The 25829-nt window shown below is 29.2% G+C and overlaps 1 protein-coding gene and 1 long non-coding RNA gene across 2 annotated transcripts; one reads left to right on the top strand and one right to left on the bottom strand.

Annotated features, from left to right (window-relative positions):
• The first annotated feature begins 7921 nt into the window (after window positions 1–7921).
• Window positions 7922–14588, top strand: LOC149515652 (uncharacterized). Its single transcript, XR_016325847.1, has 3 exons — window positions 7922–8460; window positions 12742–13273; window positions 13798–14588. It is a non-coding gene; the product is annotated as an uncharacterized LOC149515652 (long non-coding RNA).
• LOC111296439 (transcription repressor MYB5-like) lies at window positions 12457–14133 on the bottom strand. The gene is made up of 2 exons (XM_022890743.2): window positions 13814–14133; window positions 12457–13343 (listed from the first exon to the last, which is right to left on the bottom strand). The coding sequence occupies exons 1-2, from the start codon at window positions 14131–14133 to the stop codon at window positions 12689–12691; spliced, it is 975 nt and encodes a 324-aa protein (XP_022746478.1). The 3' UTR covers window positions 12457–12688.
• Window positions 14589–25829: the final 11241 nt, after the last annotated feature.

Genomic DNA, 25829 nt, shown 5'->3' with positions numbered 1-25829 from the left:
CTCATAGATTTGAAAAGATAGAAAAAGCTCAGGAGAAGATTGAAAGTGAACTAAGCAAGATTCTAGAGGCCCTTAATAACATGAATAAAAGAAAATGAGTTGAACGAAGTACAAGTCAGCAAAAAGTGGCTGACCCTTTATACCTTCCAGGTTTTGGCCCACCTCAAGCCCAGTCTGCCCAAGAGGTCCCACCACAACATTTTGCATATCCAACATATCCTGGAATGCCATCAGCTTTCAACCCAAGGCAGTATAATAGCTATATAAATCCTGTTTTCACTGAAAAGGCAGCAGAACCAATTCTTGATCTAGATGATTTAAAAGAGAATGAGAAGGAAAAGATAAGGGTAGAAGCTGAAGAAAGCTCCAAAATTAGCATGCTAGAGCAGAGGCTACGGGCTGTGGAAGGATTTAGCTTTTATGGGTCAGTTGATGTTGCTGGGCTCTGCCTAGTTCTTGATGTGGTTATCCCCTATAAGTTCAAAGTACCGAAATTTAAAAAATATAACGGTACAAAGTGTCCCAAAACCCACATCACCATGTATTGCAGAAAGATGGTAGCTCATGCACATGATGAAAAACTCTTGATGCATGTCTTCCAGGATAGCCTTACTGGTTCTGCTGTCAGGTGGTATGTTTAGTTGGATAGGACCCACATTCGCTCCTGGAGCGATATGAAACATAACTTCATCAGTCAATATCGACATGTTATCGATTTGGCCCCTGATCGTTTGTCTTTACAGAATCTGGAGAAAAAGGTAAACGAATCTTTTAAAGAATACGCCTAGAGATAGAGAGATATAGCTTCACAGGTACAACCTCCACTGACAGAGAAAGAGACCACAGTGCTGTTTGTTAGCATTTTAAAACCTCTCTATTATGAAAAGATGATAGGGAATGCAACAAAAAATTTTATTAACATGGTAATCTCTGGAGAAATTATTGAAAGTACCATAAAAAATGGCAAGTTGAAAGAAGGAGAAACCAAGAAGGCATCAGAAAAGAAAGAAGCTCAAGCTCAAGCTGTGAGCTTTGATAGACAACAATTCAGGGGTTATCAACCCTATCCACCCCAAGGTTACTCTCCATACTATCCTGCTGTGAATAATGCCTCATCCTACCCATACCAGCTAGCTTCACAACCACCTTATTTTAGCCCTCAAGATCTTACATATAGCTTTAACATTCAAGCTCCTGTAAGAACCCAAATTCGCCCTATTAACCCAGCAAGTGGTTCACGAGAACAACGGACTACTCGAGAAAAACCTGTATTTGATCAAATTCCTATGACTTATACAGAGTTATATCGAGAACTTTATAATAACCATTTGATTGCCCCCAGCCATGTGGAACCACTTAAACCACCCTATCCAAAGTGGTATGATCCTACAGCCCACTGCGACTATCATTATGGAATTACTGGCCATTCTATTGAAAATTATACTGCTTTAAAGCATAAGGTACAACGGTTGATCAATGATGGAATGGTAAGTTTTGATTAAGGAAAAGCAACAACACCTAATGTTAGCGTACTAAGTGAAAGTAAAAAAGGATCCAGAGAGTCACAATGATTGAGGGGCAAGATGTCAATAGAGGTTCTTCACCTGATCATATAGGGGGATAATTTTAAAAAATGGAGATAAGGCTGGTTGAAGGTTTCTTAGGATTTCTTTTCGAGTGATTGTTGGATTTCTTTTTACAATGTGACTTCACTTGTTATCATTTTAATAAAGGCAAGTCAATGCATTTCATTACATTTTTCTCTTTCACTTGACCATTACTCCATGCTCCGTTACCTTTCATAACTTTACATTCCCATTCTTAAATTTTAGATGATGAATATTTAGACAATGATAACAATAATTTTGAGATTTAATTTTGAGAACTCATCCATATTAATATGAGAAGATGATTTGAGCAAAAATAGGCTGTTACCAGAGGTGAAATAGATATGTCTTGAAGATGTGTAATCTTTTATACAGATTCATGAGCTTTTTTCAATAGATGATGTTCAAGAAAAGGTATTTACAATTGAGATGAAAAATGGCCATCTTTCTTTTACCATTCAAAAAACCATTTATTGCAACCCCTTTGAGCCTGTTATGATTTTTTTTCTAAAGAACCCCAACCAAGGATCACCTTCTACATTGGGGGGTAATTTTTTTAAAGAAAAAAATTCACAAAAGTAAAAGAAAAAAAATTAAAAAAAATTAAAAAAATGCCACACATGACTTGGGGCAAAATAATGAGAATCCTTTATGTGAGGAAAGAAAAGTGAAACGATGTGGGGCAAAATGCCAAGTTGTATCAAATGATCTTTTGGTTTTGAACCTTTTTAATACATGTTTTGAGCCTATTATATCCATTTTTTTATGACCCTTCACCTTGGCCTACATTACAACCTTGAAAAGTCCATTTGGATTAAGTGTGAATACTCAACTTGAATGATCACATGTTGAGCAAAGGTATGCTCATGATGAAGCAATGGAATCATGCTACATTGCTCTAAAGTTTGATGAATGAAAGATATCAACAATAGATGAAAAATAAGAAAAAAAAGATGATGAAAAAAAAAAAGAAAAAAAAAAGAAAGAAAGAATGAGAAAATGGAAAAAAGATCCAAATTGAAAACCTGAAAGGGTGATTTTGATAGAGAAAGATCCAAGTCAAATGGCTCACATGGAAGATCAAAGACATTTGAAGATCCCTCAAAGACTGGGGTAAAGTTTGCCAAGTTCAAGATGACTTCAACTGTAAATGGAATGAGTTTTTGAAAAAGAATCCTAGATTAATGTTGAGAATTGTTTGAATATTCATCATTTGGACATACCATCCATCCCAATGACATGTATCTAATTTTCTTTCCATTTGTTCTGTACCAAAATAGATTTTCATTGATTATCTTTACCATAGTTCACCTTCTGTTCTCTTATTCTTACACCCTTAGAATGAATTGAGAAAATGCTTGATTGCATTGTATTTGTCAAGATTTGAAATGATAATGAATGAATGAATATGTGCTTAAAAGAGTCTTGTATTCATTTGAAAAGAAATCTAAGATGATGGTGGTGACAAAATGAAGAAATGATAGAAACCTAAAAGAGATTATTTGGAAGGACATATGATGTGACCAAATAGAGAATATGATGGGGCAAATTTTGAAAAGTGGTATAACCAAGAAATGAGTACAAGGATGAATTGGTCGATATGACTTGTAAGTTATGATTGAATGGTGAGAACAATCAGTGGACAGAATTTATTTTGGAATGGTTAATGCTGAGACAATGACATAGTGATGGTGGATGAAACTTGTTTTAAAATTTGCTAGTACTGAGAAATTCATTGAATGATGGTCAAGTGATGATCGATTGATGAAGCTTATTTCAAAGTATTGAGAAACTGAACAAGGAAGAATGTGAGTGGAAAGGACAATTGAGAGCTACACTGGTTCGATTGGATCTCTGAAGAATCAAAGGGCTTGACGCTTAAGAAAAAGCTTGAGAAACTTGAGTACCATACATTGAACAGGAATTAATTGGCCAACATTTGCATAGCATGCATTGAAATTCATGCACATTGCATAGCATACACTACTTTCAGAAAAATATAGTGTATAAATTCAGGAAGCAGGGGTGTTCTAACATCCCACATGGAGAAGACAGATATGAAGATATTTTACAATTTGTCAGGTAAGTTCCTAATCTTTGAAATAGGATGTTTTTTGGTATCAGGATTGATTTATAAGACCTATGGGCATAATCTCCTGAAATTCCTTCAAACACAACTTTCAAACTCCTTTGGACATGATTGTCAAGGAGCAATTTACTTTTCAAAGTCGTGGTGCCTCTGTTTAGAGGAGTAATTTATTTTTCAAAGTCGTTGTGCCTCTGTTTAGAGAAGCAATTTACTTTCCAAAGTCGTGGTGACTCTGTTTAGAGGAGCAATTTATGTTTCGCAAAGTCATTGAGCCTCTGTTTAGAGGAGCTTTGGTAAAAAAACAAAAAAAAACATAAAAAAACAAAAAAAACAAAAAAAATAAAAAAAACAAAAAAAACACAAAAAACAAAAAAATGACAATGTTGAGCTGAGTCTTGAGTGGGTGTCTACGTCTTTGCGCAATTTTTGTTTCACAGAAAATGTCCAAAGAGGGACAGCTGTAGACACCCAATTGGGTCCAGGCCCAAATCAATTGGGCCTGGCCCGAATGGGTAAGGCCCAATTCAATTTTTATCCTGTATTATTTTTTTTCCTTTTGTATTTTATGTATTTTATTATTTATTATTATTATTATTATCATGTATTAATATATGTATATCTATATTTTTTTTATTTTTTTTATTTAGAATAGATTTATATGTATTTTATTTATATAGTTCTATATTTATTATATATTATAATTTATTTATTATTTTTTTTTATTTTTTTTTATTTTTGTAATATTTTTGCTTTTGATTTATCTTATTGTATTATCTGTTAATTTTTTTTCTTTTTTCTCTCTTGTTCTGTTTATCTAATTTTTTGCATATCTGATATTATTATTTTTTTTATTTATCCTATCTTTTCTAATTATCTATTATTTTTTTATTTGATTTTGGAGGGCTGGGATTGAAAGTTGAAGAATCCCACTGTGAAGGGGAATTCAATCAAGAGAGTCCAGATTAGATTCAAAGATTGAATCCCCGTCCAAGGAGGAATTGAGATTGATCAGGAACTCGTGATCAATCCCTATAAAAGGGACCTTTGGAACAGAATGAAGAACACACAAAAAACAGTGAGCAAAGCTCCTGATTTGAGAGAAAATGAGGTTTATAGGAAGCTAAGAAAACGTTTAGGAGTGTTCTAGGAGCTAAAATAATTTTTTTGAAGATTTTTGGCGATTTTTTTTTGGGAATTTCTGGAAAATTCCAGATTCCGGTGAATTTTCCTACGAAGTTTGAATTTTTTGACGAAAATTCTGGCAAACCTTGAAGTTTCCGGCGACCTGCCCAATTTTCGATGAAAATCCCAAAAACCGGTGATCATCCTGCGAACTTCCGGCGAAAAAACCCAAATTCCGGTGACAAAACCCAGAATCCGGTGAATCTTCAACCGGAGTTCTTCGACCTTTTAGAGAGAAGGGAGAGGAAAAAGGAAGAAGAGAGAGAGATGAGAGGAGCGTTCTGCCGAAAAACAGAAGGAAGTGCCTTTTATACCCTCTCAAAACGACGTCGTTTTGACCTTAAGTAACCCAGAGGATCCGCGCGTTTTATCGAGATCCGACCCGAGCGTCGACTCGCTTCCTGACCAGCGCGTGCCTGCCCCCTCCAAGCCGAGCCGAGCTCCAAAGCCGCTTCTCCGAGTCGTTTTCTCTTCCTTGAGCCGAGCTGCGATCCGAGCCGTTTCAGGTTTTTTTTTTTTTGAACTTTTTTTATTTTCATTTATTTGTTTATTTGTTTTTTTTATTTGTTTATTTATTAGATTAGGTTTATTTAATATTCTTCTTATCTTTATTCTATTTTTATTTTTGTTTTACTTTTCTTTATTTTTTATTTTTATTTATTTTTTTATTATTCTATTTTCTTTAAATAAAAATCAAAATTTCCAAAAAAAATATTTTTAGGGAAAAGTTGAAAGTATCAATTTTTCTTAAAAATAAATTTCAAAAAGGGTTTTTGAGGAAAAGTTGAAAGTATCAATTTTCCTTGAAAATCAAAATTTCCAAAAAAATATTTTTAGGGAAAAGTTGAAAGTATTAATTTTTCTTAAAAATAAATTTTCAAAAAAGGATTTTTGAGGAAAAGTTGAAAGTATCAATTTTCCTTGAAAATCAAAATTTCAAAAAAATATTTTTGAGGAAAAATTGAAAGTATCAATTTTCCTTGAAAATCAAAATTTTCAAAAAAAATATTTTTAGGGAAAAGTTGAAAGTATCAATTTTCCTTAAAAAAATAAATTTTCAAAAAATATTTTTGGGGAAAAGTTGAAAGTATCAATTTTTCTTAGAAATAAATTTTCAAAAAAAGGGGTTTTGAGAAAAAGTTGAAAGTATCAATTTTCCTTGAAAATCAAAATTTCAAAAAAATATTTTTGGGGAAAAGTTGAAAGTATCAATTTTCCTTAGAAATAAATTTTTAAAAAAAGGGTTTTTGAGGAAAAGTTGAAAGTATCAATTTTCCTTGAAAATCAAAATTTCAAAAAAATATTTTTGATGAAAAGTTGAAAGTATCAATTTTCTCTAAAAATAAATTTCAAAAAAATATTTTTTGAGGAAAAATTGAAAGTATCAATTTTTCCTACACAAGAACAATCATTCTTTCCTCCCTTTTTATTCTGATTTTGATTTTGATTTTAATTTTTCTTTAAATAATCCGACGACGGAGCATCTGCAAGAGAAACAGTAGTTTTTCTTGCATACTCTTGAGGTGAGAAAATTTTTTCAATTTTTTGCTAAAAGTATTAGAGTCAATTGAGAATAATTTTCAATAATTAATTACTTGGTAAAATTTTAAGGCTATTTGGATAACACAAATTTAAGCTGGTATCATCTTTTGATGGGCGTTGTGAGGGTGCTATAACCTTCTCACACATAACCGAACTCCCAAACCCTGTTCTGGTTAGTAGACCTGAACCTATTCTTTTAAGGACTCTTAAACTTAGGTGTTCCCTGAAAGGACAGATTCTTTAAGTGATCAATCACACTTAGATAAAAAAGATTGGTGACGACTTCATTAAGTCAATGTATAGTGATAGATCCCCGGATCTAGACGTTATGACAATACTAATTGTTAGATGTGCTCAAAATCTGAACAAGTTACTAATATAATTTATAATTAAAAATAAAACTAATTTAGATGCGATCGAGAGTTCAATTCCACTAAATTCAAATCCATAAAATTGATATAGTCGTTTTGTGCTTCTTGTACTATTTTTCAAGTTTCGATTGATGACCTGCACAGTAAAAAGAAATAAAACTATTCTCAATTTCTCAAATTGAAGTTAATAAAATTTGATGGGCTGGCCTCTTAAAAGAGAGAGATTTCTCTTAATATGTAAATCAAAATTGATCCATTTAAATATATATTTAAATACAAAATTAAATTAAAATCATACTTAATAATAATCATATTAATAATTTTGATATATTACAATATGATACCACAATAATTATTAATTAATTGACATTAATTAATACAATTCAATATATAATAATTTTATTAGTCCATTAATATGAGATAAATTCAACGGGCAGTTGATATTTTAAAGAATTGCTAAGAATTTACCAATTCTATTAAAAAAAGTTGTTCAAAAAAGAATTTTTTAAATATTCATAAACATCCTACTAAAAGCAAGAGATTCGCCTCTCACCGTCTGAGGCTGAGATCATAGCATAAGATTAGAAAGTGAAAAAATTGGACTTGTAAGATCTTTAATACTGAGCTTTAATACTCTGATACCATATCAGGAAATACAACACAGGATAAGATTTAATCTCCCAGCAATTTGATCATCTTGGTGTGAAGCTGTTTTAGCTGGAACCATATTTGAAATGCTTTTTACTCTAATAAAATTTTCGTTCGTTATATCGCTATATCAAGCACCATGTTAAAACAAAATGATAATTTTTGGCCATCATTTCATAATTCCATCTTCTATAACCATCATCTATGTCGCGACTGGGGCTGACTGTATATGAGTAGTTTATAGATTATATAAGATTCCAAGCCTTCCAAAATTCTCTAAGGTTTGATGCTATGTAATATCTCTTATTAATAAAGAAAATTTTAAAAAAAATCTATGAAGACTCGACTGGAATCAAACCCGACTCATAAACAAGTCAATTCCAACACACTATCAGCCCTGCCACGAAAAAGTGGTTTGGGCCCAAATGATAGATTTGCTTTGCGTTTGAACTCCGATGAGCAGTAGTGGAGTTTGAAGAAAAATAAAATAGAATGTAATTAGTCTCGGAACGCGCAAAAGAAAGGTTGGTCTGTCTAACATTTTCTGACCCTTTTGGTTTACTGGTTAGAACGTTTGGTTGGTCCACGGTGACTGCCCCTAATATCTGCTCAGCCGGTAATCTCAAAATCTACCATTCAATCCGAGTCCCACATGTTCCCTTCAACTTTTAAGGCACATTTTACTTTCTCATAGGCTACAAAAATAGTTGCATCATCCGACATGAAACCTACACCTGTCCTTTTGCATTTGCACCCTTAAAGCTTTTTTTTTTTTTTTTTTCATATTCACATAATATAAATACAACTCTGTTTTTTTTTCTTTTATTTTTTTATGCAAGAGAAACTCTAGAATCTCTTCTTCCGTTCTTACACTCGTTTCTGCTTTATTTTAAGTTTACATTAGTAAGATTTTCATGACTCCATTTTTTTTGTCATTCTTCACCAATATGCCAGTGCATTCTGCTCAGAAAAGCAAGAAGCGGCTTGGACGACTCTTCCATTAATTACACAAAATTTTCAGGTTAGTCGCCAGCTAATTAATTTTTCTTTTATTACACTCCATTAGTTTGTTTTTCTTCCTTTTTGCTTTAATGTTATTCTTTGCTTTCATTCTTTAATAATCCTATGTTTTTTTCTTCTTTATTTCGCATATACATATTGTTACGATATGTTATAACATTGTAGTTACTAAATTGTTGGAGAAAGTCAAATTAAATTTTGGTCTTGTTTTTTTTTTTGTTTTTTTTTTTTGTAGTTATGTTGGTGCAAAGAACGAAAAAACTTCAAACTATTGCAAACAATGAAACTTGGTAGCGTTTGTTTCTATAATTCATAAGAATTTAATTAACTAAAAAGACACATATTGTCTGATCATATCCTTTCTAGTTTCTCAATTGTGCTACGTTTAAGATTGAGTCGTTGATAGAGATCGCACCTTGTGCTAAACCCAATAAAGAAGCTGAATTTAGAGCTTTGCATTAGTGATGAGAGAGTTGGTCTAGAAGGGTAGGTTTGAATGATAACAATTTTGCATGTACAGAAAACAAAATACTTGTAAAAGTCTTTTTCTTTATATACTTATTATGTATAGAAAAAGTGGGAGAAGATAATCTGAAAATAAATATATTCTATTCCAATATTATGTAATTATCATGACAACATAATTTCTTTGGTACAAGAATATATTAATATTACTAACTAGACTCGAGGTTAAAAACTCCATTTACTACTCCACCTTCAAACTTATGAAGATATAAATGGATGTTTTTATTTAAAGATTTTTATTTTATTTGTTAAAATTTTAAACTTAAAAAACGGACTTAAAATATTATCACATGTGTATTTAGTTATCTACTATTATTTTCTTAAATATTTAGTTATTGTATTATTATTTTCTTAAACGGACTTCTAAAGTTTAAAATCTCTCAGCATCCGTGTGTAGGATAATTATAAGTAATTAAAAATGCATTTGTAAAGAAATTTCCGTATAGCATATAAGGAATCCTGTGTCATTGACTAATTAATGCGCTCTTAAATAGTTTTTTTTTTTTTTTTTAAACAAAATATAGTGCACGAAAAGTTTTATCCAAGAAATCTGAATATATATATATATATAGCGTAGGTTGTCACAAGTTAGAAATATGGTAAAAGGATGGGGATATGGATAATTTAGATACAGATATGTAAAATAAAGTTGAATATCAAATTAAATAGATTTTACATGGAATATCAAGGAAAGCTAAAATTTGATGCACAAGTCTGCAGTTTACAAAATCTCAAGCAAAGATCATAGATTAATTAGGATGAGATATAATTATTGTACTATTATATTCTATTTTCCAAAAATATAATTTTAAAAAATTAATATATATTTTTCTTAAATGCTTGCTAATAGCTTAGAGACAAGACAACAAGGGTTGAATATACTAAGGCTTTAATGGTTTGGTTCTTGAATTGAATATTCGAAAGTGTTTCTGTTTTGAGTGGAAAAATGTACAGATAGAAAAATTTAGGTACCACAAATCAATCAGCTACCAATCTAGAAAGACCGGTAGTTTTTTAGAGTAGTTGAGGGTCAGGTCAGATACAATATTGTTTGAGTCAATAAGAGTGTTTGATCTCAACTGTGCATGTTCAATTCACTAGGCTATACTAGGCTAATAATACAAACAAATTAAATTCTTTTCAATAGAAAATGCTAATAAAATTAATTTCTATTTATACTTACTATCTATTAATTTGATTTGATTGGCTAACAAAATATTTATGCTCTAAAAAAAAAACAGACTGCATAGCACTTGCGTTGGGCAGCTTGTTGTGAAGAAGGTAGGAAAGGAATGAATGTATACTCTAAACAAACAGGTGGCTCCTTGCCTTGCAAAACCCCAACTGTTAGTCTTGGGTGAGCCTTCACTTGGGGGCTAAATAATCAAGCCTAATTAACTTGAAAACAGGCATAGCAAAACAAAGTGAAATCAAATTTTACCCAATTGAAGTTCTCAATTACAGTGAAATCTAATAGTAACTTGTTTCTCTTCGCCCCATGTATTCTGTATTCCCATCTTCCACACCTAGCTTGCTTACCATCTTTTACTTCTCAAACAAATTATCCAGTTACAAATTATAGTTTCATGCTGCCTTAACATGTGGCTGTTGATGAAGTGGGTTTTACCATATAACATGACTTAGGTGATTGTCAAATTTATAACTCTCTCTCTCTCTTTTTCCAAGAGATTTTAAGAGATTTTGTCTTTTCAAGGATATAGATGATATCTTCCATACTCTAATGCTGTGAGCAAAGTTTTTCTATAAAGAAAAGCTTCTTGCGATGGTGCAAATACAAAACCTATATCTACAATTAAAATTAGTCACAATTTCTTCTTGAAATTTGGAACATTTATAGAGTTAATCGACTCACACGTGAGAATGGTTACAGTTAATGTAGGGAATCATTCATAATCTAGGAAGCCGATGAACTATCTAGTTATCTAGTTATTATTATTATTGTTATTATTATTATTATTATTATTATTTGAAATAAACAGCTAGATACCATTTTGAATATTGAAGAAATAAGGTTATGCTTGATTATTTTGGTATATGCTTTTACTTTTTGCTCATGTCTTTGATTTTTGTGCTTTTCTTTCTATTCTTTTTTTTTTTTTTTTTGTAAAATAAGGCAAAATATAAAATGTAAAACTACCTGCCAAATGGAGCTAGTGTTCAAATTATTCATCGTACTGACATAATATATTTTGGCTCTAGCACCCCCATTGACATATATCTATTGGGATTTATATTCTTTAAATATTGTGAGTATAGATATATTGAACATCTCGGTTGCTAGAATTATTATGTTGTTCTTTCCACGTTTGAATTCATCAAAATCCTGCTCAATAACTCACCCAGGGCACTAAAACTCATTAGCAATAAATATTCTTCAATTTACTTATTAAAACTGCTTGGGCTCAAAGAAGAAAACATGAAAACCTTGAATGCATCATAAAAAAGAATCCAAGCTATGTATTTATTTGCTCCTTAATAGTGTAGTATAATGTTCCACACCATTTGTATGAGCTAATTGAAGAATAACGAATGTTTGGTTTGGCTAGAGCTTTTATAAGAATAATTGTTCGGGTAGAGTTGTTTTTAAAGTGTTATAAAACATAAGATAGTCTGCAACAACTTTAATGTAGAAGTGTTGTAAGATGTAAAGAAATTATATTAAACCAATTATAATTTTAAAATAAAAATAAAAAAAATAAACTATTTTTTATTTTTTATTTTTTATTAAAAATAAAAAAATAAAAAAGATGAATGTGGAAAAATATATAATTCTCCTTATACATAATTTAATGAATTATTAATGGGAAAAGTTAAAATATAAAAAATTACATTAAATATTTTTACCATACATTAGTAATTTATTTAGAAACTGTGATTTATAACTTCATTTAGCAACCTAAAAGCCAAAAAAGGCTCTGTATAAACTAAAAAATTTTAAAAATTTGATAGCCAAATACTTTATTTTTAATTTTTGAAAAACTCTTCCATAAAGGCATAAACTAAGCAAAACTCAATCCCCTCAAATAACAATAATGACACGTTGTGAATCAAACCTAGTGAATGCTATTAGGTTCAGTAAAACCAACCACATTAGGCTTATTTGCACTTCTTTTATAATAATACTAATAATAATAATAATAATAATAATAATAATAATAATAATCAAGGCATAAAGCAAATTAAGAAAGGAGAATTTTGCAAGTGTTAGAAATTGATCTTCAATTTTGTCAAAATCCGTCTCGCAAAAAAGTAAGAAAACCATTTGGGCTAAGTTTCAAATTCATTTATTTTTCTATTAGAATTACTAATTAACAATATGCCTAATGTATTCTCTTTTTGCAAATCTTGCCATAGGATAAGAGCGATCAAGGCTACAGATAAGTGATGGAAGCAGAACCTGAGAAATAAAAGAATACTTAACAAATAAGCCGAGGTTAACAATTGAAAAGAATTTTAACAAATAACCTTAAATATTTCAATTACGCAACGAAAACACATTCATACAGAATGACACAAGTGCATATATATGTTCCACTTATATCTTTGTTTACAATGATAGATATATGTTTCTAAAAACACAATGACGAATTAAATGGAACAAGAATAGACAATTAGCATACGTAAAATAATAACCAAGCCCTAGGAAACAATATTTCATAATGCAAGCTGACCCTTCGGGAGAGCTAGTGGAGATGGTCATTAACCCTCTTGGTGTCATTTTGGTTGAAATTTGTAGACATGATGGGAGATTCCCAACCTTGGCCGAGGCTAAAAGTTGTTGCCGTAATTGAAACCACTGCATCGGCTTGTGAAATTCCATTGATCTGCTGGTGCTGTTGCATTTGATTCTGGTTGGTGAAAGCATCTTCATTTATCAATGAATTCAGAAAAGAAGAGAAGACATCATCAGTGCAGTAATTAATGTTCTCATCTTCCTCATTGCTTATCCCATGGTTTTGATTACTGCTTCTCATTTCCATTCCAGAACCATCGCAATTAATCAGACTGGTGAATCCATGGCCTATTGCTATGTCATCAGTTTGATCATAGTGATTCTGGAAATTCGCATTTTCTTTGTCAGCCATGATTTGATCGCTACTAGTCTCTTCCAAGTTGGAAGAAGCAGGATTATTTGGCTTAGGGATTGCAGCAGGCCTACGATTTGCCCTGGAGGAAGAAGAAGCTTTGAGATCGCTTGGTGACTGTTGAGGTTTTAAAGGCTTATGGGTTCTTGGATCTATTCCTTGGCTGATCAACTTCTTACTCAGGTGAGTGTTCCAGTAGTTCTTTATCTCATTATCTGTACGCCCTGGGATTCTTCCAGCTATAAGTGACCACCTACCCGGAACAAATCCATTAAATTGATTAAGAGTACTCCATCTAAAATCAAAGTAATTAACGCTGTTGTTGCAATATGTATTACATGCGATTGAGATCAAATTATGAAATATGAAATATAAAATATAAAATATAAAGATTAAGAGAGTAAATATATATATAGGTTTCGAGAAATTTGTAGGCAGAGAACGCAGAAAGAAATGGAAACCATTGGGAAGAGAAATTTTTAGATAAATGTTAAGTACATATGATATGGAATAGCACAAAATCTACTTGAAAGCTTAAAACACTGAAACCCTAAAGCTACAACCCATCGATGAGGCTTGGAAACCTGCCCTACCTAATATTCGAAAGGAAAAGGGAAAAAAGTTGCCTAGCTGAAGTGATATACATACCCAGAATACTAAACCAAACCCTAGAAATGAAATTTATAAACAAAGAGTAAATTTTGCAGAGAAATGTTGAACTACCGATTGCCAAGAAGGCGATGAAGGCGAAGAATGAGATCTTCCTCGTCAGCGGCGATCTGCCCTCGTTTCACGGTGGGACGGAGGTAGTTCATCCAGCGGAGACGACAGCTTTTGCCGCAACGAAGAAGCCCTGCCCTCTTCGGCAGAGTCCGCCACCGTCCTTCACCTTCTTTGTTGATGTAACTGGCCAATAACTCATCCTCTTCTGGCATCCATGGCCCCCTCTTCAGCCCTACCTTGCTGCAGCACGGAGTCTTGCTTCCATTGTTGTTTCTTGTCGTTGTTGTCGTTGTTGTATTTGCTGTTGCAGGGTTTCTCATGTTTTCTTTTTACTACTTTCGTTTATCGTGTTTATTTTTCTGTGTAGACTCTCTCTTGGCTTGGGTTTGCAAGTTTCCGAAGATATCCTGCTCTTGTTTTGGGTGTGGTGGTGGGATTGGCTGTTCGCTCTTTTGTTTTGGGACATTATTTGATGATGATGTGTAATAATTTTTCTTTTTTTTTTTTTGTTTTTCTAGCTTCTTAGTTTATCCAATTTTCATTTTCTTTTCCTTTTTTTTTTTCTTCAAAATTGTATTACTATGTGTTATCTTCTGAGGTTGATATTCAATCAGGGAATTTTGAATCTTCACATGCTTATGATGACTGTGAAGGCACGGGCGGATTAGCGAGAACCGTGAAGAATTTAGGATGTTCCGGATTTTCAATTTGTAAGGTAACGCCATGGGGGCATGTGTGGGATAAAATATCAAAGTTCTCCGGCATGATTTCTGCATTTTAAATTATACATAATTTGATAGGTAAATTATAATTTTAAACTATTATTATTAAATTATAGTTAGTAATTCAAATTTATTGGCCAACCGTTCCTTTGACAAAATTTAATGCAAAAAAGTTTTTTATTTCATTTATTCTAGCTTTAGAATAAAATGAGGCAGAAGAAAACAAAATTTTTTTTTAAAAAAAGAATGGCTTGTCAATTAATTTTTGAATTAATTTATATATTATTAAAAATGAAATTTAAAATTTATAAATTCAAAAAATTTATTTGCATAATATTTTTTAATTATATAAATAATAGCATGAAAAATTTTTAAATAAATTAAAAACTTTAAAAAATGACTTAATTTTCCCTTTATGTGACTTGGAAAGAGTATAAAATATAAACATTATTATTAAAATATAAAAACAGATAAAGGAATATATCAGGAATTGAGAAGTGCAAGTTGACTCTCTAGAGTGCGAGTGGAATTGATTTTTGCGAACGATAAGAGACAACTAGGAAGGTTGATAAAAGGGACCCACCAGGTGTGTACTCAGCCAATAACTCTTTAGGGCGTATGGTTCAGTAAATTTTAGATTTTCAAGAGAAAGTGATTTAGGAAAACAATAATATTGAAGGTGAATGTACTATTTTTAGATTTTGTAGAGTTAGGCAATGTAAAATTTTTATATTTAATTTATATAAATGTAATATTATGTAATGAAGTTTTTATTATATTATTTTTTATAATTATGAATAATATATGATATTTATAATATTAATATATAAATAATACGTGACATATAAATAATATATTTTTGTTAAAATTAAATTAATCTTAAAAATTTAATTTTTTATATTTTAAATAAATTTAATTTAATAATTTTAATTATTATTCTAACATTAATTGTTTTCTATGCAAAGAACACATATAAAGGCAGAACCGTTGAAATAAAATTTATGTATAATAATAGTAAGTAGATATATTTTAGAATTTATATGCAATAGTATTAAATAAATATTTTTTATATTTTATTTTTTTTATTTTCAATAAGGATTGTATTTTTTATTTTTAAAAAATCATCATTTCAACAAAAATTATGTTTTCATCACAGAAACATCATTTTTATTACATTTTGAAAAAATATATTTTTTTATGTTTTTAACAAAAATTGTATTTTTATTTTAGAAACATCATCTTTTCAATAAAAATTATATCTTCATTTTAAAAATGTCTTTTTATTGAAATATGAAAAATACATATTTTTCATGTTTTTTTAATTTTAGAAATATCATCTTTACTGAATTTTAAAAAATATTTTCTTCATGTTTATAATAAAAATTGAGTTTTTATTTTTAAAATATCATATTTTTTTTCATCAAAGATTACACTTTTTATCTTAAAAATATCATTTTTGTTAAATTTTAAAAAATATTTTTTCATATTTTTAACAAAAGTCATTTTTTATTTTAAAAATATCATTTTTTTCATCAAAGATTACACTTTTTATCTTAAAAATATCATTTCTGTTAAATTTTAAAAAATATTTTTTCATACTTTTAACAAAAGTCATTTTTTATTTTAAAAATATATTTTTGTTAAATTATGAAAAATAATTTTTTTTTTTTTTTTACATTTCAACAAAGATCGTATTTTTAATCATAACTTTTGTGAGAATTTCAATAGCATTATGATAAAAATGTGATTTTTATTTAAAATATATTAAGAAAAAAATTATTTTCATAATATTTTATAGAAAATTCCCATATTTTTAAAAGTAAATAAGGTTTTTTATATAATCTTAAAATACAATTAAATAAGAGTAAATAGAAAACAAATTTTCACTTTTCTTTCAAATTTTAAAAATCTCATAAAATGAGAATTTTTTTACTTTTTTATTTCTTAACATTGTTAAAAATTTTAAAATATCCCAATAATCACATTTGTATGAATCAAATAAAAAAAACCAAATTTTAAAAAAGAAAATTACTTTTCTTCGAATAAAAAGTCCATTAGATTAAAAAAAATTAGGCAATCCTCGCAGTTGTAGAATAGCTGCTGCTGCACTGGATACTAACCCATTAATTTCTACAAGTTAAATATTGCGTCCTCGATCTAGTGTACCTCGCCAAGCATCTTGGCTCTGATAAGGGTGAGGATTGGACGGTGGATGTAGAGCCTTGAGCCTTGAATGGTGACCGAAGTAGCCGTACGAAATGCTGAGTTGGATTTGGGTGCATGTGGGTGTCTAGGGCTCTAGCTGCCCTTCAAAGTTTAAACTCACCATATTTTCCTATAGAGCTGATTTGGTATGCGCTTCTAATGCGCTCCAACCGGTATTCTGGTTGACCAACGTAGAGTTTTTTTCTTTAAGGTTTGTATTCTTAATTTCTAAAATAGAGTACATTTAATTTTTTTTAATTAAGATATTTTATGCTAATTTATTGTCATACCATTTTTCTAAAGTAAAATATTAATAACTACATATTTTATAGCACATAAATTATTTATGTAATAAAAATAATAGTTCTAATTTTTACAAAAGCAAAATCTTGGTACAAGATTAATTACTAAACAATCTAACCCATCACCATGCATCTTTAAATCTGCAAGTAAGAAATACATATGTGAAAATGCAAATATTTGAAATTGGATTTGCAAAGCATTGCTCCAATCATAGATCATATATCATATATATTATTATATTACAAGATATATGATTATCAGATAAAATTTATTGATGTAAACATTTATATAGATAATTTCTCTTTTCAACATATAAGATCCTTAAATTTTTCTTTATAATGACACATAAGATATTTTTTAATTTTAGATAATTTATCAAAAAATTATATTTGAAAAATTATTTAGTTATCTAAAATTTTCAAATTTTAAATGGAAGACCAATTCATATATATATAATAAAATTTTATCGTGTTTTCTGTAATTAACTCTATTATTTATTGCTAAAAGTGTTGTTTCAGTTTTAACTATATTTTTTTACAGTAAGTCTTGATTTTAAATTTAATGGTTAGTCAGTTAATTTAATTTTAAAATAATTAAATAGATAAAATCATTTGTTTAAAACAAAAAGTAAATTACAATAAAATTTTGAAATTTTAAAAATTAATCTTATTTAATTTAGATTTATTATTTAATTCAACTTTTATTAGTTATGTAGATATATCTCTTTTTTAAATTTTAAAATCTTAAAATTTGGTATTTTTACCTTCATAACTTTTTTTAATATTCATTTATTTTTTTAAAATTTTAAAATTTAAAAAGATAAATATTACTTATTATATTTTTAAATTCAAAATCTATTTATCAATTTAAAAATTCTCTGTACATTGTAATTGTCATGCAATAAACTTATAAATAGTATGTGTTACACCATCATTATTTTTTCAATTTATAACTTTTCTTTGAAAGGTATATTATTACTTTTATAATTTTATTCCTATAAAAAATTAATCTTTATTTCAATTCATTTTTCTTTTAACATTGATTTACTAAATTTTTTTTTTCATATTTTGTTCAAGAGTTTTGATTAATTATCACAAAGTGATGTTATGTTTATAGATGTTTCTTAAAATTCTTTTGTTTTCTAAGAAATTTATATTAAAATATAATTTATTAGAATATATTTTTTCTTAAAATTGTATTTTTTGGATTCTTGGTGATTTTTACCTTGATTTTAACCTATTATCAAGAAATATTATTTTTTTGCTTTTCACTTTTTTTTCATATATTTTAGAAATAGTTTGTTTTGTGATGAATTAGTTCTTGAGATCATAAAATTTAGTTATGATAAAATAGGTACTATCATTTCTAGAGGAAAAATGCTCATCTTATAGTTTGCTTTGATTTGTGAATAATTGTTTTGAGTTAAGTGGTGAGGTACCAATAATTGAAATATTATAGTTTTTTTCTTCTATTTTAAGGTAAATGACTCAAGAGATGTTCAACTTGATTGTATTTTATATCATCACAATTAGTTTAGATTTATAGTTGTATACTTTCAATATTTTAAAAAATACCGTAAGATAATTCATAAATCAAATTATTTTGTTTACCACTTTAGATGTTTTTATTTTCTTGTTCATTTTTCTCATGTAAAAACATTTTTATACTTTAAATATTTACTTAACCACTTTAGATAATTCATAATTTAGAAATCAAACACTTTAGATTTTTTTTTTTTATTTTGTATCGTGAATCAAACAGATTATACACATGCATTTTTAAAATAAAAACTTTAGAACCAAGATGTGATAATTTACTTTTTACAAATACAAAAAAAATTAGAATATATATATTTTTATTAAGATAATATAAAAATTAAAATGAATTAAAAAAAAATAAAAATGATAAAAAATATAGTAAAAACATGTGCATCGCATAGATTAAAAAACTAGTTACAAATATAAAGTTATTTTTTCTTCTATTTTTTTTTCTTTCAATAGATCAATATATTATTAACCAATAATCTTAAAACATATTTTGCAATTCTGTCAAAATAATCTATCTTTTTTTTTTCAAAATCAAAATTTTCAGATAAAAAAAAAAGAGTAATTTGATTGGCATTAAACTATGAAATCACCAAATTCTATTTCTTTTTGCCTTCAAAAAAAAAAAAAAGCTATTTAATTTTTATTTTGTAACCTAGTTATTTTCCCCCAATTTTGTTGATTCTATCTAGATTTGGATTCCCTCTTCCTTTCTTCAGTTTTAAGTTTTATTTTTTTTCCTTTATTTTTGGAAAATCTCAAAGATGAAGTTGGTAAGACTTTCCCTTTTCTCCCCATCCACCTTTACAATTCTCTCTAAATTTGATGATTCATTGGTGATAATGAATAACGATTGTATGTGAGTGTTAGCACAAATACTTGAATTAAACCAAAAAGTAGGTGAATTGGTTTATAATAAAATTTTTCAAATTCAATATCCAACAAGCACAAATATTCACAAATAAATTTTTCTAAGTAAATAAACACAACAAACTTGACTAGTAATAATCTTAAAAGCAAAATATAGCGATAGAAAATCAAACATCGAAATTTATAGAGGTTTGGCCCTTTTTTTAGGCACTTACATCCTCTTCGTTAGCCTTGCTTGCCAAGAAGTTTAATCCACTATGTATTAAATGTTACAACCTAGCTTTTCAAAGCTCTATACAATTAACAACACAATCTCTTAAGGGTTAACCTCCCATTTAAGCTCACAACCTCACAATACAAGTTTTTTAAGTATTTTGCAAACTCAAAAAACCTCTTTAAGGTTGAGTGTTTGCTAATTTGAAGTACAAATCAAGATTAAGAAGAATATTAAGAGAAAATCAGATACAATAAGAATTTTTGCACTTTTCTCATACTATGGTGCTCTTTAATGTTTTGAGAAGATGATAGATGAAAATAATAAGTTTTCTTGACTCTTGATAGCTTTAAAATGCAGTGAGAAACCTTCATTTATATGTTGAGAGTGAAAGATAACTATTGCTTGCATTAATTGTTTAGAGCCTTTATAAATTTTAATATAAAAATAACCGTTGCAAGTATTCTAGGCACTAGGGGATCGATCTCCTCATATAAGGGCATCGATTGGATTAGTTAAAATTCAAACAATTTCATGCATAAAAAGCAACAACCAATCAATCCATGTATGTAACCAATTGATCCTTTTTTCAAGTTATTGATCCTGTAGTCTGGGTGATCAATCCCTTTTTAAAGTTTAGAACTAAATTTTTAATTTGTGTAAAAAAACCAATAATCTCTTCATAAAGGGATTGATCTTGTCTTTCAAAACTTAGAACCAATCGATCTATACAAGGAGCTTGTATGGATCGATTGATTTTCATGAAATTTTCACAAAACTCCCTTCTAGCCAAAACATCAATCGATCCTCTTAAAGGGGATTAATCTTTTCGATGCTACTTTGCCCAATTTCATTTTTAAACCATACCAGATTATTTGAATATATTTTTAACTGGACAAAAAGCTAGAAAATTATTCAAAGTAAGTTCAAATCATTTTAATTCAATTTTAGCAAGTTTTTGTTTTGTCATTACAAAATATTTTATCTATTCAAGGCTAACAATCCCCTTTTTTGTGATATGACAAAACCAATAGTTAAAATTTGCTTTGAAAACATCTTTTTACTTAAAAAATAAGCTCCCTTTGAATTTAAGCAAGTTTAACAAAATTAAAGGATCATTTTTCATCATAGACATAACAAATATACAAGGTAGAAGTCTCTCTTTTTCATTAAGCAAATTATGATATCAAGAGCATTTATACGACATGGACACAAGCAACATAACAATTTAGTTTAGTAAAATTTCACAATATCGTGTACACAAACTTTTCCCTCTTTTTGTCATAGTAAAAAGTATTAAGAATAGGGTAATAATATCATAACCAATTTAAGATCAACTTACTCAATCAATTCAAGGCAACAATATTATAATCAACTTAAGGCCAATATTATTGAAGCTCAATACTATAGCCCACCATAGCATCATAATATCAAAATGAGAATAACCACAATAACACCTCCATAGTAACACAATCATGTACAATAAACTTTGAATCTAAAAAATGAGAATACCACAATAGCACCTTCATAGCAACACAATCATGTACAATAAAATTTGAATCTCAAAACCATACAAACAAGCAAAGAAAAGTTCATGCCATTATATGCAAAATAGCAAAGTTAATGCTACAATAAATTCTGTTGAAAAAAAATTAAAAACTTAAAAACATAAAAAAATATATAGGAAAAATATTTAGGCTTGGTTCAAATGATAGATCAAGGTGGAGGAGGATAACGAGGAAAATGATGAAAATGTTATTCCATTTGCTCTTAAGTAGTCTGGATTTTTCCAATGTCAATCCTAACATGTTGAACTTATGAAACCATCTTATTTTGGGTTAATTTCACGTTTTCCAATCTAGAGTTCATATCCCTAATCAATGATTGTAAATTATTCATTTGAGTCATAAGAATTTGTAATCCTCCTTGGTATCAAATGGTAGACTAGAAGAACCTTCTTGGGAAATATCTTGTGGAACTTCTTGGGGAATATCTTGAACTTCATTCTCTTCTTTTTGCTCAATTCTGAATTCATTTTTCTTAATCCATACCCCAATAACATTTTGAGTGTATCCCATATTATGAACTGTATGAACTCCAATAATACAAGTAAGATCAGATACAATCTCTATCACTTCTAGTATTGATACCCACTCTCTTAAGTAGATTGCTAATGGATGTCTCATATACCAAAGTGTAGTCTCTATTTTGAACAACTCTCATCATATTATTAAAAATGAAGTGCACAAAATTGGTTTCTTCTCATGTTTGATCTTATACATACACCAATAATCTTACTTCCTAATGGTGGAGTATTGGATTCCAAATGGTGCTAAGACATGTGTGACCATAAGATGAAGCAATCTATCATGCATCTTTAACTTAAAGCCTGAGTTGGAGCAACCCGCAAATCATCATTCTTAAAAAATATTTTAGGCCAATCCAAGTATATCACACCTAGTATTTGTGTCTCCATTATCTTCTAACATGAAAGCTTTAGCCAAAAAGTTCTTGTCCATAATTATTTCTCTACCAATCACAAATGTCCTAAATTTATCAGTATAATACCTATTTCCATGTCCATCAACTTCAATACATTTACATTACTATAAAATACCCTTACTAGATTTTTAAAGACAATGCCAGCCAAGCTAAAATAGTTCATTAAACCAAAATTCTCAAAATCATGTAAATATGGAAATTCAATGGATTGGAGGAAATTAAGATTGATTACCCTTCCTTACTTGACTTCTCTATGAGCAAAATGAGTATCATATATCTCTTTTGTTGTAAAATTGATGAAATTTTCGTTGAAAAAAGGCTTGATTAATGAACAAAAGGCTTCTTTTAGTGGATTTCTCATTGTGGCAATAAGGGGTCTTATTTTAGGTGCCATGGAGAAAATAGAATAGTAAAATAGGTAGGCTTATGAGAAATTGATGAAGGAATTTATAAATGTAGGTGACAAGTAGTAATATATGTTTGAGAGAGACAAGAAACATGAGTAAAGGTTTTTATGTAATTTAAAAAAAAATTTAAAAAGATTTTGCAAGAAATCAAATAGATATGAAGTAATTGGCAAAAGATTTTTGTTAAAAGTGATCAATTTTGAAAGAAAATGAAACATGAATACCTAAGGTTTTAAGAGAAAATTTTTGGGAAGAAGAAGAGACTATGGTCGACCAAGGAAGAATAAAAAAGGTTCAAATTTTTAAAAAGTCAAAATGGTGCGCGTGAGGGAGACCATTCATGACCCGATCAATTGGGTCATAAGGGGATCGATCAGGTAGTTAGTCGAATTTGTGATTCTAGTGAGCAAGCCATGAACTGATCGATCGAGTCTAAAAGGGATTGATCGAGTCATGTAATTCCTGAATTATTTTGGCTACTAGAAGAAAAACCAATTAATAATAAAATTTTTCAAATTCAATATCCAACAAGCACAAATATTCACAAATAAATTTTTCTAAGTAAATAAACACAACAAACTTGACTAGTAATAATCTTAAAAGCAAAAGATAGCGATAGAAAATCAAACATCAAAATTTATAGAGGTTTGGCCCTTTTTTTAGGCACTTACATCCTCTTCGTTAGCCTTGCTTGCCAAGAAGTTTAATCCACTATGTATTAAATGTTACAACCTAGCTTTTCAAAGCTCTATATAATTAACAACATAATCTCTTAAGGGTTAACCTCCCGTTTAAGCTCACAACCTCACAATACAAGTTTTTGAAGTATTTTGCAAACTCAAAAAACCTTTTTAAGGTTGAGTGTTTGCTAATTTAAAGTACAAATCAAGATTAAGAAAAATATTAAGAGAAAATCAGATACAATAAGAATTTTTGCACTTTTCTCATACTATGGTGCTCTTTAATGTTTTGAGAAGATGACAGATGAAAATAATAAGTTTTCTTGACTTTTGATAGCTTTAAAATGCAGTGAGAAACTTTTATTTATATGTTGAGAGTGGAAGATAACTATTGCTTGCATTAATTATTTAGAGCCTTTATAAAATTTAATATAAAAATAGCCATTGCAAGTATTCTGGGCACTAGGGGATCGATCTCCTCATATAAGGGGATTGATTGGATTAGTTAAAATTCAAACAATTTCATGCATAAAAAGCAACAACCAATCGATCCATGTATGTAACCAATTGATCCCTTTTTCAAGTTATTGATCCTGTAGTCTGGGTAATCGATCCCTTTTTAAAGTTTAGAACCAAATTTTTAATCTCTGTAAAAAAACCAATAATCTCTTCATAAAGGGATTGATCTTGTTTTTAAAAACCTAGAACCAATCGATCTATACAAGAAGCTTGTATGGATCGATTGGTTTTCATGAAATTTTCACAAAACTCCCTTCTAGCCAAAACATCAATCGATCCTTTTAAAGGGGATTAGTCTTTTCGATGCTACTTTGCCCAATTTCATTTTTAAACCATACCAGATGATTTGAATATATTTTTAACTGGATAAAAAGCTGGAAAATTATTCAAAGTAAGTTCAAATCATTTTAATTCAATTTTAGCAAGTTTTTGTTTTGTTGTTATAAAATATTTTTTCTATTCAAGGCTAACAATCCCCCTTTTTGTGATATGACAAAACCAATAGTTAAAATTTGCTTTGAAAACATCTTTTTACTTAAAAAATAAGCTCTCTTTGAGTTTAAGCAAGTTTAACAAAATTAAAGGATCATTTTTCATCATAGACATAACAAATATACAAGGTAAAAGTCTCTCTTTTTCATTAAGCAAATCATGATATCAAGAGCATTTATACGACATGGACACAAGCAACATAACAATTTAGTTTAGTAAAATTTCACAATATCGTATACACAAACTTTTCCCTCTTTTTGTCATAGTAAAAAGTATTAAGAATAGGGTAATAATATCATAACCAATTTAAGATCAACTTGCTCAATCAATTCAAGGCAACAATATTATAATCAACTCAAGGCCAATATTATTGAAGCTCAATACTATAGCCCACCATAGCATCATAATATCAAGAATGAGAATAACCACAATAGCACCTCCATAGTAACACAATCATGTACAATAAACTTTGAATCTAAAAAATGAGAATACCGCAATAGCACCTTCATAGCAACACAATCATGTACAATAAACTTTGAATCTCAAAACCATACAAACAAGCAAAGAAAAGTTCATGCCATTATATGTAAAATAGCAAAGTTAATGCTACAATAAATTCTGTTGAAAAAAAATTAAAAACTTAAAAACATAAAAAAAAGGAAAAATATTTAGGCTTGGTTCAAATGATAGATCAAGATGGAGGAGGATAACGAGGAAAATGATGAAAATGTTATTCCATTTGCTCTTAAGTAGTCTGGATTTTTCCAATGTCAATCCTAACATGTTGAACTTATGAAACCATCTCATTTTGGGTTAATTTCACGTTTTCCAATCTAGAGTTCATATCCCTAATCAATGATTGTAAATTATTCATTTGAGTCATAAGAATTTGTAATCCTCCTTGGTATCAAATGGTAGACTAGAAGAACCTTCTTGGGAAATATCTTGTGGAACTTCTCGGGGAATATCTTGAGCTTCATTCTCTTCTTTTTGCTCAATTCTGAATTCATTTTTCTTAATCCATACCCCAATAACTTTTTGAGTGTATCCCATATTATGAACTGTATGAACTCCAATAATACGAGTAAGATCAGATACAATTTCTATCACTTCTAGTATTGATACCCACTCTCTTAAGTAGATTGCTAATGGATGTCTCATATACCAAAGTATAGTCTCTATTTTGAACAACTCTCATCATATTATTAAAAATGAAGTGAACAAAATTGGTTTCTTCTCATGTTTGATCTTACATACACCAATAATCTTGCTTCCTAATAGTGGAGTATTGGATTCAAAATGGTGCTAAGACATGTGTGACCATAAGATGAAGCAATCTATCATGCATCTTTAACTTAAAGCCTGAGTTGGAGCAACCCTCAAATCATCATTCTTAAAAAATATTTTAGGCCAATCCAAGTATATCACACCTAGTATTTGTGTCTCCATTATCTTCTAACATGAAAGCTTTAGCCAAAAAGTTCTTGTCCATAATTATTTCTCTACCCATCACAAATGTCCTAAATTTATTAGTATAATACCTATTTCCATGTCCATC

This window comes from Durio zibethinus, chromosome 12, assembly GCF_047325235.1.
Source record: "Durio zibethinus cultivar Kanyao isolate XHJ-2024 chromosome 12, ASM4732523v1, whole genome shotgun sequence".
NCBI lineage: Eukaryota > Viridiplantae > Streptophyta > Magnoliopsida > Malvales > Malvaceae > Durio > Durio zibethinus.
Note: the sequence above shows the minus strand (reverse complement) of the source record. Positions and strands in the feature narration are given on the sequence as shown.